General features: G+C 35.7%; 2 protein-coding genes across 6 annotated transcripts in view; both read right to left on the reverse strand.

The window, feature by feature from the left end:
• Window positions 1–16,781, reverse strand: part of LOC128211833 (helicase POLQ-like) — a 386,931-nt gene that overhangs the window by 246,502 nt on the left and 123,648 nt on the right. The window lies entirely within an intron of this gene.
• LOC128211834 (cytosolic purine 5'-nucleotidase-like) overlaps window positions 1–16,781 on the reverse strand; it is a 76,425-nt gene that overhangs the window by 55,467 nt on the left and 4,177 nt on the right. For all 5 annotated transcript variants that reach the window (XM_052916918.1, XM_052916917.1, XM_052916920.1 and 2 more), the window contains exons 2-4: window positions 16,586–16,730; window positions 10,992–11,065; window positions 1,229–1,346 (exon numbers count right to left, since the gene is read on the reverse strand). In XM_052916918.1, the coding sequence (XP_052772878.1) occupies window positions 1,229–1,346; window positions 10,992–11,065; window positions 16,586–16,686 (293 nt within the window). In that variant the 5' untranslated portion in view covers window positions 16,687–16,730. The remainder of the gene's footprint in view (window positions 1–1,228; window positions 1,347–10,991; window positions 11,066–16,585; window positions 16,731–16,781) is intronic.

Consider the following 16,781-nt stretch of genomic DNA (forward strand, 5'->3'; position numbering starts at 1 on the left):
TGCAGGGCCTCACCTAATAGCAGACATGGGTGATGAACAAGCCCTGCAGAGCCTCACCTTATAGAGGACATGGGTGAAGAACAAATCCTGCAGGGCCTCACCTTATAGCGGACATGGGTGATGAATAAACCCAGCAGGGCCTCACCTAATAGCGGACATGGGTGATGAACAATCCCTGCGGGGCCTCACCTAATAGCGGACATGGGTGATGAACAATCCCTGCGGGGCCTTACCTATTAGCGGACATGGGTGCTGAACAATCCCTGTGGGGCCTCACCTAATAGCGGACATGGGTGATGAACAATCCCTGCGGGGCCTCACCTAATAGAGGACATGGGTGATGAACAATCCCTGCGGGGCCTTACCTATTAGCGGACATGGGTGATGAACAATCCCTGCGGGGCCTCGCCTAATAGCGGACATGGGTGATGAACAATCCCTGCGGGGCCTCACCTAATAGCGGACATGGGTGATGAACAATCCCTGTGGGGCCTCACCTAATAGCGGACATGGGTGATGAATAAACCCAGCAGGGCCTCACCTAATAGCGGACATGGGTGGTGAACAAACCCAGCAGGGCCTCACCTAATAGCGGACATGGGTGATGAACAATCCCTGCGGGGCCTCACCTAATAGCGGACATGGGTGATGAACAATCCCTGCGGGGCCTTACCTATTAGCGGACATGGGTGCTGAACAATCCCTGTGGGGCCTCACCTAATAGCGGACATGGGTGATGAACAATCCCTGCGGGGCCTCACCTAATAGAGGACATGGGTGATGAATAATCCCTGCGGGGCCTCACCTAATAGCGGACATGGGTGATGAACAATCCCTGCGGGGCCTCACCTAATAGCGGACATGGGTGATGAACAATCCTTGCGGGGCCTCACCTAATAGCGGACACATGGTGAAGAGCAAACCCTGCAGGGCCTCAACTTATAGCGAAAACCTGCAGAGCCTCACCTAATAGCAGACATGGATGAAGGATAACCCTTACAGGGCCTCACATTGAATGAAGGAGAAGCCTTGGCCTCACCTTGGGGTGAAGTACAACCATTGCAGGGCTTCACCATAAAGCAGACATGGATGAAGGATAACCCTTACAGGGCCTCACATTGGATGAAGGACAAGCCTTTCATGGTCTCACCTTGGGGTGAAGGACAACCATTGCAGGGCCTCACCATAAAGCATACATGGAAGAAGGATAAACCTTGCAGGGTCTCACCTGATTGGAAATGTTGGATCATATTCAAACTCCAGAAGGGCCTCAGGGTAGCCAATCTGCACCAACTGTTCCTTGATAAGTTTAAAACCCAGGGCCTCATAGTCGGGAGATTTGTACACTGAAATGAGAATAATATTGAATCAAGGGAAATCAACTTAAAATAACTTTTGCTTACTCCTTAAAGGATAGATTTTTTTCGAATAGACAGTCTGCTTTTCCACTGAACATATATGTTTGCAGAAAAATGATTATCTTAGAAAAACTGTCTGGAAGGCAGTTTATTGAATAGCAGCCTTATGTGAGTGTTTGAATATACACCAAAAAGACTATCAACCAGATAATTGACAAAAGTTTCTCCATAGAAAATTGCATGTACAGAAGCCTAGCTGGTGTGGTATATATTGAATTCACACTACCATGCATCATGTCTGTTATACAAAGAAAACATAATATCAGTATCTATATAAAAGATAAGATATAAAGATAGAAGATATAAAGATAAAGTTTATATTCAATCTTGGGATGAAATTGAAATAATAAATCACTTGTAAATCACAATATATAAGTAACATAGGAAATTAATCAAATCAGTAACGAAGTTTGTACTGCAAATAAAGCCTAAGTCGAACGCTAAGTTCATCAATATACATGTTTGAACATGTCTAAAATATGCCATGCATGTAGTTAAAGAAACATTGACAGGTGTTGACATTTTTCTGAAACACTTCATAATTTTGACTGTTTTTTTTCCAGCCATTTAATATGATACATAAATCTGACAAGCTAATTTTTTAGACAGCTGAAAGTAAAAAAATCCAAGTAACCCAAGTAACAGTATCCTCTCTCAATCCCCTTTTGACCCCTTTTCCTTCAGCCACAGGAAGCATGGAGTCTGGCAGGGGTCAGATTCAGCCCCTTGTCTGTTTTTAAGGAAATTGGGCCACTAAACACTGACCACAATAAAACACAAAACATAATGTGTGTTTACTCCATGAAAGACTGTTTTAACCATCTGAATTTATACTTTAAGATAAAACATTATTGAAGCAAGCCTTAATACTGAGAAGAAAGGCAAAACTAACTCATGTGCCTTCAACTCTCATTGCATGGTGGGTCATTATTGCAACAAACCTCACAAAATATCTCTATTACCTAATGCAGGCTGGGTTGAAATGTGCCACCAGCTAATGACCAGGTGACAGTTGTGGACATCCAATGTCCCCTCAATGTCATGAGAAATGAAATGCGTATAAAACTGATGTCCATTTCCGGTCTCCCACAAGAGAAAGGCTAAGGATATAAACAATACTCCCAGGCTTGGCAGGATGTATTTTATACAGCAATTTGTCTGTGTGAAAAATGATTGTAAATTATGGTCAACCATTAGCTCTGTATTAGCCCTTTTTGCCATCCCAGTTGGCCTATTACCTTGCTGTGTTGGTTGGTGATAATGGTTGGTGAATTGCTCTTTTAGTAACTGCGTTAGGCTGGTAATTGCCTTAAATTTGGTAATGAAATTGTGTCATCTGTGGCTTAATAGGCCTCAATCCTTCATAAAAATGACAAGTTGATTCTCAGGATTAGATCACTTACAGCTCCTCAGTGTTTCTTTATGAAAGTTGGCACAGACATGTGACAAGTGAAACATCATCAAAAAGAATTAGCCCCATCTCCAAGCTATTGAATAAAAACAGAAATATTCTATATATAATTATGTGAATTTATTAGAAAAACAGATTGATGTGTATAAAGAATATACAATTTATAATGGTTAGGTTACCATAACCTGCTAATGAGCAACATAATATCATAAAAACAAATATGAAACTGCCATAGATCTTATTTTCTCTGACAATGTGACACATAATGAAGGGAAAATCAGGAAAATGTGTGAAATAATGGCTGTGAAGAAAATAAGACACCACAGCAATCAATCTTTCTTCTGTCAATTTTCTAGGGAATAGATTTTTTTTCGGTGTTTCCAGTATTGTACAATCGGATCTGCATGCATGCAAATTGGGGATTTTGAGAGGAAATCATTAGAATTATCTGTTGTTACATGTATTAATTGAGAAACTGAAAAATAACACAATTATCTTTTGATTTTTTGACTACCTCAAAAGTACAGATGGCTCAAGTTCTGGTTGAACTAAATGGTTTTCTCTTTATTCTTCAAATGCTCCCCCAGCATTTCAATATTTTCTTACACCCAAAAGGCCATCATGGGTCCATCCACTTTAGAGGTTCCCATGTTTCTGCATGAGAGCCAACTATAACAAACCTTGGTCAACTTAAAACAAACCTTGAACATTACTGTCAAAACAGGAAACAATTTACTGGCTCAACTGGAGTGAAAATTGCCTCGACCACTTTCAAACTACAATCTAAGGTCAAGGGCCACTCCTTTTTCAAAACTGACCCCTACAAGGTATTAAAATTATCATGAAAGTTATGGCCACAGGTCCATTTTGCTTGACCACCGGAAAACAAGGGAGGAAGTGCCCCTACTTAGACCCAGGCTGTTACAACTCATTTGAATTGATGTGCAAATACTATTTTCAAAAGCTTTATGGGGTGTGAACAAGTTTAAATGATAAAACTGACCAATTTATCATAATTCACTTTGATGTGAGTTTTGGTAAAATTGAGTGGACACAGCACTGGGATTTAAGAGATCAACCACTGCCAATTCCATTTCCTGCAGCCAAAAGGACTTCAAAGACCTTTTTTGTTTTGAAAACATTTCCTACATTTCCTGTCTGTTATAGCTTCCTCAAACTGATGTATGTTTTTTGTTCTAAATTTGTTAACATCAATCACTAATAACATTTTTTTAATTGTGGGCTCTTCAAATCTTCCTCAGGTACTAATATATACAGAACAAGATGTTATTTCTTTGAGGAGAGAGTTGTAGCAGGAATTCAAGACTGGCACTGTTCTTTAAAATCTACTGAAGAAGTACATTAAAATACTGCCTCCTAAATCTGATATGTAATCTTAATATAAATAGGGAATACGTCTACATAGCATGCTTTTGACATAATATCGAGGCACTAAATGAAAAACCAGAATATACATTTTGTCACAAAATCTTTTTTAATTGTCTTGAATATGCTCATTTTCGTGCTTCTTTTGAGAAAACAACCACTTCTCTGTAGCCTATCAGAAAGCAAAAAAATCAAAATGATACAAGGCTGTAAAAGCATTGGATGAATGAAATCCCTGTATTTTCAGACTTAGTGCAAGACAGTTTCAATTCTGTGTAAAATTGCTTGAGCAATATCAGTTTTGTACGAACCCTCAACATTATGCAAAAAAAGTGCAGGTTCGGCATTTTAACATTGTATTTTCTGTCCCTTCTTTAAAGGTAACCATTTTGGCATCTACTGGTTTTTCATTCGGTGCCATCAATATCTTAAACTTTCCATATTTTTCCTTTGACCTACTCGCTATGAACAAGTATCTTGTGATGAATTTGTGTCATCTATGGCTTATAAATAGACATTTTTCATAAAAATAACAAATAAATTCTTAGGCTTTGATCACTAAGAGCTCAAACAAGTTACTTTAAAATGTCAGCAATAAAATGTTTTGTATTTGAATGTAGCCTTCCCGTAATAGAATTTGCTAACAATGCAATATTCTAGCCCATCCAACATTCAGACTATTCTATCCTCATTATAAAGGAGAAAAAAATAGTTCAACATGAGAATGTAGAGCCCCCTGAGGCCTGAGAGGAATCCATCAGGATGGAATTCAAGCAGGGAGTAAAGGACATTATTATCTAAGTCATTTAACACTTCTGAAATCAAGCTCAGAGAAAAATGGAAATCCTGAACGTACCAAGTCTAAAAAGAAAGGTTTTAATTTTAATGAATTATTATGTTTAACTTATTTGACTTTACCGTTTAGCGCAAGTATACGAGTTTGGCCGACTTTACCGTTTAGCGCATGTATACGAGTTTGGCCGACTTACCTTATGAGCAAAACAAAAATAGCATATATTATTTGTGTACAGATAAAAAAAATAGCCTTTATAAATGGGGGTTTTCAATTAAAACTGCACTCTCACAGACTGACAGTTTCGCCATTTTCAATGTTTTTGTCACAGAATCAGCTGATTTTGGCATCTGAAGGCCTCACTGAAGAACAGATCTCAATTGTATGGAAAACTGCCGAAAATGTCATTTTTTTTAAAGAGAAAGTATTGATTTTAGCCATAAAACATAATTTTTCAAAAGTAAATAGGAAAACGGTGATCTACTCTTCTGTCACCAGTCTTATGTCACTCAGGTTTACAGACATTTACTCAAAAATTGGATCATTCCAAGACAAAAAGGGGTCAAAAGGATCAATCTGTGAGAGTGCAGCTTTAATGACAATGTGGCAACAAATTCCCAGTTAAAAATAGTGTCAAAATATTGCTAGTATTTTTTTTTTTCTTCCAATATTTTGTAATACAGCTTACAATTCTGCATATTTGTAATGGTTTCTTTATTATAATGGGGGGGGGAGTCATTCTTTACAAGGCCAAAACGCTTAAAACTAAAAATAAATCGCCTTGACTTATTTTTTGACATTTGTTTTTATTTCTTCTTTAATCAATATCAGAATTAAAAGCATATTTGACAGTATAAACATTGCCAGACAAAGTATTATTGTTGCGTTGTGTTTTTTTAGCATTATACTCAGTCATTGTCTGTTTTAATTTTTGACATATTTTTTCTCCAATTTTGGGACATGAATCTATTACGGAAACACAGTCATATTGTCTGATTTGAGGCGGCCATGAATAAAAACACTCTTTTTTTTAAGTCTTTCTTTATCAATTCAATTTTTAATGCAATGGAACGCAAAAATGTTTTGCACAAATTCCAAACAGATATTGTTACCATGGTCTGTCATGGAAAATCCTTAGTTATGTCATAGATATGAAGTTTGGTGGCAGTTTGCGTATGGTTGTCGAGTACAAAAAAAAAGAATCCTTTCAAATCCCATAATCTTTCCTTGGCAACGAAATTATGTAGGATTTAAGACTAAAATCTTCTATAGCGATAGCCACAATTTATTTCATCTTTCAAATAATGTATCATGGCGTTTAAATCTTTTGTGTAAAGATGCAAATTTCAATATTACCCAATACCCGCAAAAGCTAGAAAAATCTTGTTCGTAAGCCATAACTGTCAACAAATAAAATAACAGGGCAAATTTGAATAAGCCTTTCCTCACATCCTGTCTTTTTAAGATTTTTATTAGATTATCAGATGAAAAAAAAATGTGAATTTTTTTTAATCAGACTTTATGGCTTGGGAAGCTTTTAAATTGAACTTAAGTAAATAGTTTAAATGGCTGTCATCGTTCATTAGCGCGTAACTTAAAGCAATGTAAATAGCCTTAATATGTGTGTGAAATCAGTCTAACAGTCTTAACATATTCATGTAGACACTGAAACGGTTTTAAAATTATCTAAAAAATAATGAATAGATATGATATAATCTGCCCTTCGGGTCTTTATGGTAATGTTAATAGGAAATAGCACAGGTTTTTTATCACGTAGTGACAATTTCATTAAACGCTGTGATGTCATCTGTTAAGCAATGTTAATCCATTGATAGCAAGAAAGGGTAGCGTTACTCAATCTGGTGTCATGTCGGTGCATATAATGTCCTTAAATCATGCTGACATATATAGAGTTGGAATAAAACACTTTAGAAATGAGGCAGGGGCGTAAACCAGCTTACAATGATGAGTAGGCTGATTGAGGGTTTTGAAGGATTATTAGGTGGATTTTTGGAGGTGCATCTTTGTGTATATTTCCTACCTGAAATATAGGTTCAAATACACCAATTTCCTTACATTTTAAATAACAATCTTAAATATACCAGTATAAGTGATTTTTGCTTTTATGACTTTTCAGAAAAAAAGTGAAGGCCAATTGGCCTATATGGCCTATAGGAAGTGTAACGCTCCTTCAAAGTGTCATTTAACAGTCCAATTGATCAATAAAGAGAGCATATTTCATCAGTCAATAATAGCACATCCCTGATGGTTATATAACTCAATGGACTACTTTGACCACCTCTGACAAACTACTTGGAGTGACCAGGTGGATAGAAAATCCCAGTCCAAACATGAAGCTGGTTGTCACTTCACCATTCAATTGACCAATAAAGGCATTATATTTTACCAATGAATACCCTAATAGCACATAACTGGTTGTATAACTCAATGGATTACTTTGACCACCTCTGACAAAGACCAGGTCACAATTCCTCAAGCGTATCTCACTTTAAGTTAAGCAATATTACTTACTGTTACATATTAAAAAGTATGATTTTATGAAAAACCAAGTAGTTTATCTTATTTTAATATCTCAAATATTATTTCCTTTAAAAGCCACAAAAACTCTTTAACAAGAGAATATTATACAATTTATACCAACCCCAAAATAGATTGCTGAGCTTGATCCTGTTATAATCCTGATCTTGGGACTTAAGATGTTTTGAACTGGGGCCGGGAGGAGCTGGATTTCCATACATATCACTTTTATTGATTTGTGTCTGATAATTTTCATAAAGATGATAAATAAAATGTTTTGTACCAAACAATGCTGTTGGTATGTTTCAGTGAGTGGTATTTCAATTTAAAGATCTGCGGTGCTAGACACATTACAATTCTCATACGAGCAAGATGCAGCATCGCCGACAATAATGACTTTATTAATCCTTTCCATTTAACAAAACAATAAGTAGTCAGTAGGTTTTTGGTATATTACTAATCAAGTTAAAATCCTAACAGAATTGAAAATTTGTACAGTGCTAGTACAGTGTACGTTGTTCCATCTCCATCGCATGATGCAGATCCAAACAGCATTATTCCTCAATTAAAATTGTAACCCTTGTGGATTTTTAGCTTTGATGACGTGTTGAGCAGTGGAGATATCGTGGATAATTTGTGATTAATAGTTGTTTTATGTCCCATGACGTGAAAAGCAGCACATAAAAAGTTGTATTGTTTATATTTTAATGGTCAAGACTGATTTTACCCAGCTGAGGCCACAGGCAACTATTTAAAGTAAGCCAGGGGCAGCTGTTGGGATCTGCATCAAATTTTCAAGTCTCTGTGTCAGTTCCACATTGATTTCTAATTTGCAAAAAGAGAAGCTAGACATCTATTGTACAGTTCTAAATTGGTAGATGTATGTGTCCTCGAATAAAATGCTTGAGAACAGTGATGCCAATATGGTAACTGTCGGCCGACAGAGATCACTGGATATAAATGAACATTTTAAAACAATATTGATTTTGGGCAGCTAGGTTATATAGGGTATGCAATTGGAAATCGATCAGGTTTCCAGACAAATCCAATCTGCACACAAACATCAATTCCGCATCTCTTGTCATTGACTCAAGTATGATGAATAACGAGAGAACCACCACGCCTTTCCATTTTCTCACTTTATCAAGGGACATAACTCACCAAGTATTAAGCTAAGGTTACATGCTAATAGAATGTGCAGTGCTATCATGAACATATATACCAAGTTCAAAGCTAAAATCTCAACAGTTTTCAGTGCTGCAGCCAGGGTTTAAAAATTTCAGGGTGCTAGGCCAGAAAGTCACTTTTGATGCGCACTGAATGAGCCTTAATGGGGCACTTGCATGGGTCAATGTTTGATTCTTATTGTGTATGTGTTGTAACTTCTTTCAATTATTAAAGTTTGTTATAAATACCAAAGCTGTTATCTTTACTTATTATGTATATTTATTGTTCTCATACTTAAATATTTCCGAAAATTGACTTGACAATATGTCCAAAATAAATATAAAAAAAAACCTCATAATCATCAAAGGCAGCTCTGGGAAACAAAAGTACACAGGGTGCATATTACATATTAGGCAGCAGAGCACTCCCCCCTACTATTAATTAAGACCAGTAGCTGGAGCACTGCAGTTTTAAATACCAAGTTCAAAGTTTACATCTTTACAGTTTTGTATACCAGTTCAAAGTTAATATCTTAACAATTTTCAATCCTGGCCAACAAAAGTTTTTGCATGATGATATCACATCAAGGCTACAAAAAAACCTTAACTGTTTCTTCAAAAAAAGACAGGCACTAAATCTAAGTTGAGTGTAAGCAAAGAAACCTTTAAATGAACTAAAGAATGACGACAAAGGATGTGAAGTGAGGATACAGCTGAAAGAGGAGCAATAAACTCATCAAGCAATCATAATTTACAGTAAACCGTCCACCTTAGCACAATAACTCAGCTTCAGGACATGGACACAAGAATTTCCCACCATTTATAATGACGTCTGCCTGTAAGGGGCGATTCCCACATATCATGGTATGAGCAGGAAAAAGGCTTTAATTCACTCACACAAATGTATCAAAATAATTAGAAATGAGCAAGAAAAACATCGTATGAAATTGAGCGTAACACGGTAATGGCCTATGGACAGACATCAAGGTGACGTTGGTCATTTCACAAGCCGGAGGTGTCCCATACGTCTCTATACATGTACAAAACCCTAGGGGCTTCCCTTAGATCTCGGATCGCTGACCCCCTAATCCATCACCCCTCGTTGGCTTCCGTCCATTCCCTTATTTGTGTCCGTTCGCGGGTGTTTTAATTTAGGATGTAGTTTAAATCGAAGGGGTGGGGAACTGGTATTGTTGATGAATAGAAATATGCGAATGAAGATGTATTAACTTAACCATGACCCTGAGCAATTTATCATGTTTCAATTACTTTTATTGAGGATTCTGATGGGCTGTTTATTTTTATTGAATTGTTTGGAATTTTAATTTGCATTTACAAGGAATAAAACGAGGGAAAAAAACTTGCTAGATAATTGAATATGCTTCAGCCAAGTCCATCAAAAACTCATTAAGTTTTTATAGGTAAATTGATGCAAAATATGAAGCTGCAAAGATTTGCACAAAGATTTTATGAACTCGTCTTTAAGAACAGTAGAATTAAGTTATCCAAATTTTAAATCAAAATGCTTGGAACAAACACATATAGTTATGATTTTAATATTGAATTTAATCGCACAAATCAATCATTTTAATATAGGTAAAATGACAACTTCTCTCATCAACTTCTCACTAATTGGCTTGCGATTACTTATATGTATCTCAATACCATTAATAACTGCTGCAACATTCCTAATTAGGCTAATACCTGCACGCATCATGTCATAAATCCGCTGGAACACAGGCACACAGGCCGCAGGTGACAGGTTTTATAACATGATATGTGCTGGGATTAAGCAATATAGCATGTTAGAATGCTAGCTCGTTTTTTGAAGGGATGTCAGCATCAACACCAATGATGGTCCTGAAGGAAATACCGATTACAAGTGATGTTCATTACATAAGAGAAAGTCATAAGTATGATAAAGTGAACATTAGGGTTGTAATATAGTTGTGCTAATTGAAGCTACTTGATTTTTAATATGAGCTATAGATAGATGGCAACTCTCCTTAGGTTGAATTTAGTCTTTCTCAATTTAATAGTGGTATGTGACCTGAACTGTCACATACAGGCCTCATGACTAACTCAAACATTCTCAACAACTGCTCATATGCCAACTGCTATTATTTTTTTTAAGTTAAGCAAGAGGCTAAACATTTTTTTGCTTTTTGATTTGTAACATGTGTCAGTGTGATGGTTTTTGCTAATCAGTTGAAAACAACACCAAGGCCATGCCGAATGAACAAGGAAAAAATAAACTATAAGAAAAAAATCAAACTGACCTGCTAGGGTGTAGTCCATGTCGAATCCAAAGAACTTGACCTTCTCCAGCATGAGGCTGCGGTTGACGAACACTCTGGAAATTGGAGAAATTTCATTTTTAGTGGAACTGCAACTAAACCTACGCCCAAATGACATGTTTTGTTTTTCAAAAAATATGTCTTTGTAGCTTCCGAAATCATGAAATTAGGTCACACGTATTTCCACCGTTTTTGATGGGCCTCAACTCAAACTTCGCCAACGTGTTTTGGTTCTCCTCATTTACTGTCTGTGGCTTGTAATTCTTAAAATAGTTCTGTTAATTTTCTCGGTTATATAACACACTTTATGATGACACCTACACATGAATATTTAGATTGTGATTTTTTTTATACAAATACCACACTGGAATAACCACCAATTTCTCCTTCAACATTGCCAGTCCATATTCCCGGAGTATTGTTTAAGTCAGTCTGCAATTCTCATTGTCCCAAAATGTCACTTGAAATCCAATATTTTTCCAGACAAGGATAAATAATGTTAAACATTACAATTGTATATAATTATGCTAGAAGATAATCTTTAAGGTGTCCAATGTCAAGGTCACATAAAATGATGGTAAGATGTTACTGTCATGGCTAATAAATACTTCCATAATAAGACACCTTCCCTTTGAAAGACAATAATGGAATCTGAGACGTGCGTTAATTGAATTCCCTTGCACAAATATGGCAATATTTTCTTTTATTACATCTCACGCCAATAACAAATAAATCCTATATATTTCTTCCCAAGCTGATGCACGACAGTTCACAATATTATCACAGACTAAACGTATAGAGCCATAACTGCCAATGGTCCAATATTACCGTTAGAGTGCTTTTTCGCAACAATGAATATAGAATGGTTTGGAATCAAATAATGTTCTTCAACATTGTGCATCATACACATTTCAAATATGGTCGGCATAATCAAATATGGTCGGCATACCACACAGATTTAAGTCAAGTTATAAAAATATATCTATCAGCTTAATGTATTAACATTTGAGCTTTTCATTCAGAGAAAACTAAAGGCACTTGAACATCATATAAGATTTCCTTCCTTCCTTTTCTACTGTAAAATTCTGACGGTGTAATTCCGATCAATACTTTTCGCCTCTTCAAATTGGCGACAATTTTATATCTGTACTACATGGGTAAAAGGACACATCATATATTGAAAACAGTTGTACATTAAATACCAGAGTTTTGATTAATTAAAAAGTGTTATATATTTGTCTTAAAGTGTTTCATATTAATTCATAAGAGCTTTTGGCTTAATACAATTGTTTTGCAATGAAACAAAAATGTATTTAGCTGACAATCATCAAGATATAGAAACATCTGCTGTCCCAGACGTCTAAGGGGTACCAGGCTTGAGTCCAACACTTGGTGATTCAGACAATATTCTTAATTTATTCCTTTTAATAATTTAGCAATATGTTATGGCAAACATAGCCAAAAATTGTATTTGCATCAGCTGAGGGACATGTTTTTGAGCGTGCACCCCCCACCCCACCCCTTAAGACTAAACATTGCTTCATTTGCCACCCAAAACCTGCATACACAAAACATTAATCACGTTTGAGAGTCTGTGTAACAAATAATGCTTGAGTTTTATTTTCTGCATACAGCCCCTAGAGTTTCAATTACTCCAGTACCTTTAAACACCCCTGAATACTGCATACCAAAGGGGGCGTGTGGGGGGGGGGGGGGCTGCTGAGGGGGATTGCACCCTCCCTTCTTTCCTTCTGGATTTTTTTAAAAAAAAGTCCAAAGTTTAAAGAAAACTTCCAAAATAGGTTTATTGAGTGAGTCTGGTGATCCCCTCTCAGACAAGATTACAGTCAGAGCCTTATATAACGAAGATCAATATCCGGCTCTAACGGTACATGATTACCATGTCTGGAAAATATACCATCAGTTTGTCTGTATTAGTTTACAAGAATGTGCATTTCAATTTATTTTCAATTGTTTTGTGGGTGCAATGAGATTTTTAGAAGTATATTATTAATCTTGTCTTGACTTTATTAAAACCTTAATTGTAACACTGACCTATATAACACAATAGAAAACAAATTTGCCACCATCTTTCACATAATTCGGAGGAAATAACAGAATAAAGTAACAATTAAAATGCCTCTATGACATTTTTACCAGAAGATTGATACTACCCTTGTGATTTTCTTGAAAAAAGAATTACAGTGCAACAAAATTTCAGCATCAGTTGACATGTCTCTAAGCCCTTGGAGAATTCCAACTTTCACCAATACGTATTTCCAACTTCCACTAAGATAACATTAGATTTTTTTTCACCAAAATATAGTTAAATTTATCATTAAAGCATAGACAATATTTGTTCGTTTTGTTTGTGTAAGATTGTTATATTTTTCACTGAGTAAGCACCAAAACCTATATACAGTTGAACCTCGTTGACTCGAACTCCCAGGGACCAGCCAGAATACCTGGAGTCTCGAAAAATTCCAGCTAAGCGGATATGCTTACATTGAGGTTAAACATATGGGACCTTTACATCCAATTTCGAGCCAACAAGAAATTCGAGCCAAGCGAGTTCGAGCCAACCAGTTTCGACCGTATATATATATGAAATTTTATGGAAAAACATTTTTAACCTTTTTAACCATTAGGGTATTTTCTTAGCATTATTTATTATTTTTAACCAATCATTTGATGACATTGTTCTTGGCCATTCTCAGATATTTTTCGGCGTGGGCGATTGTCTCGCCAAACTTAAATAGATTTTTGATTATTTGTACAGTGATTTCAGGAATTCAAGGTTATTCCTTTGTGACTTTATTACCCCTGTTTTTTATTTGTTATATGGACTAAAGATAACAGGGCGGCGACCTTTATTATTAGCGTGATTATTTCGGGTGCAAAGTGGACATTGTATAACACATTCTCCCACACAGCAGCGCTCTCGCGATTCCTTTGTTATTTAAAGAGATGCAAGATGGCGGCGCCCATCTCAGAAAATTGTAAAATACAAATCTTGGTTTTCCCTTTGTCCATACAAGTTTGCCTTAGACTGGTTTCGTTCTACCTAACCTTGGTCAATATATAAATATATATATCACGAGTGGCATTACTGTAGGCCAAAAGTGAAGTATTTACATTTAGTGTTCATGAGTTGAAATATATTGCAATCTTACACTGAAACCAACAATTCTTCTTTTAATTATAATATTATGCCTAAAAAGGATATTAAATGACATTAAATTGCGGATTTTCAGAAAAGAGGGCTGTATGTAGACATAACATCATTGCAGAAATGATGTTGTTAAAATTGAGACCCAGGCCTGTGTATGCTGACTTTTTATTTGGAAGTGAGAGCAGGCTGAAATTTCAAAACAGTGAAAAATATTGAAATGGTGAAATAAGAATAAGGTAAGATTTTAATTCATGTCATCTAACTATTACTTTAACATACAATGATGTAAAACCTTCATGATTAAGAAGGGCAGAGTCAATAAGCGTAGGACTGATGTAGAATATAACATGTTTTCAGAAAGCCAAGTGAAATATTAAGACACCATGTCAAATAAGTGAAATTCTTCATGATTAAGGTCAAGTACCAATGTACTTATTGAGAGTCATTGTCAACTTCATTGGCTACAGCAGCAACACATTGGTTATATCTCAAATCGAAAACAGAGAAAAATCTCTGCTCATTATTTATTATTGCCTATATGGATATTAAAGGGCTGATTGCTCCTGCAGGACCGTGAAGTCACCAGGCAGTGACGTCCAATCAATAAACCATTATTACAAAATTAAGAGAAAGGCAACATTCTCATATATGCATTTAGGCCATAAAAAGTCATGTTGAAATTAAACTTGATAGGAAACTATTTTTGTCTTTTTAGGTGGGAACAGCTGGTTGGGAAAAGCTGTTATAATAATAAAAGCGCTAATAGGGCTTATAGCTTCAGGAAAGCAGCAACCATTGGAAAATGAAATGCAATAACATGATCTTTTAAGATTTGAAACTTATGATAATGTATTTAGAGTTTCTAGGAAATGTGTTTATTTAAATACAATCAGTATAAAGGTGTGGCATATATAACTCTGTTACGGTTTAACAAAGCAATTAATAATGCCTCTATTTTCAAGGAAATTTTAACTGAACAAAAAAGTCCACTCCTTTCAAAACAGAATGGCATGTAATTTCATTTAAACATCATGTACTTTCCTGCTTTCCCAATCAATACTGTTTCCACTAGAGAGAACCTGATTTACAACATTGCACTTGGAAACATGGGTGAAAATTAGTTCTTTAATTATTTACAATGACACTAATATGGGGAATATAATATCACACGATCTTTCTTGAATTCCTACAATTTGGAATTCCTGGTCTTGGTATATCAATGTTATACTTAAAAATATGGTCAAATTCTTGGACTACCTTGACATGACCTTGAGAACTGACCTTGAAAATGAAATTGGACAAAAACTCAAGGTTACATGATTGTAAAATTTATGTTGAATGATATTTCATGTTGCTTTTCAATCAGGGTTGTTACTAAAATATATTTATAACTTTTAGCTTAAAGACTGATTCTTTTGAAGTTATTACTTCTATTGTTAGAACCAAAAACATTCGCAACTGCTGGTCATTAACAAGAATATGAGGGCTCTGTGCAATATTCTCAACACTCATTGTGATAATTTCTAACAAAATGTTGTCAGGCCCAGTTGAGCAGTCATCAGCAAACTTGCTTTTCCTTTAAGCCTTTTATAGTTTGATCCTCAGCCTCAGCTTCAGCGTATGCAAGATGACTGGAGATCATCCAGACAGATAATGAGTTTCTCTAGGTTTATATGGTTTCCTCCACAATATTCCACCAGGGAGCATGATTGGGTTTGTAATGTGACAAAACAAAAAAATGTCTGTTTCATTTCCATATTTTTCCTCCTTTTGGATTGTGTACAGCGAAAGTTTCTAGATTCATATTTGTTGTCTGTTTAGCAGTCCGATTCCCAGCCTGGTTGCATGTGAGTTCAGTAAGTGGTCATCAAGTCAGATGAGTGGGTTTTCTCTGGGTACTCTGATTTCCCCCACAACACAAGACCACACTCTCACACAACATCATACCAATGAGAGTGACTTTGTATAAGTTATCAGAACTTTCTTCACAATCGTTATAAAATATATAATGTTTGAACTGAATTGGTAATAATGCCTGAAGGTTTTGTTTTAATAAAGCCATCTAGTTTTATCATATTCAGACCATTTTTTTTCTCTCAAAATACTGCCCGAACTACCCTTTTATTTTTGTGGCACTAAAACTGTTAACAGACTCATTTTTTTTAGCCCTACTTATTAAATAATTGTTGTCAATTAAATAAGTTTAACAAACTTCTTACATGAATTCAAACATTGATAAATGGACCCAAAATACTTTGCATGACTATAGTTACCCATATATATTTGGATACTGGTACGTGTACAGGCTTGCGGAAAACTAATAATGAACCATCACTAAATTTTCGTTCATGATTTTATTCTTCATCTTATCGGATTGGTTCATTCAATAATAAAGGTAAGTTACCTCTTATCCGGTTCCCTCTTGAACATTCTGTAGCTGGTCGACATACCCCTACTTAGTCTTAAATCAGCAAAATCTAGCTTTGGTCTCATTTTGACATCCATTGCTGATCAATTTTCTCTTGCTCTACTAGGACTGAGAATGCTTCCTGAAAAAAAAAAATAACTTTAAGCTTTTGACATCTTAAGACAGTTCATCA

The sequence above is a fragment of the Mya arenaria genome, chromosome 12 (genome assembly GCF_026914265.1).
Source record: "Mya arenaria isolate MELC-2E11 chromosome 12, ASM2691426v1".
Taxonomy (NCBI): Eukaryota; Metazoa; Mollusca; class Bivalvia; order Myida; family Myidae; genus Mya; species Mya arenaria.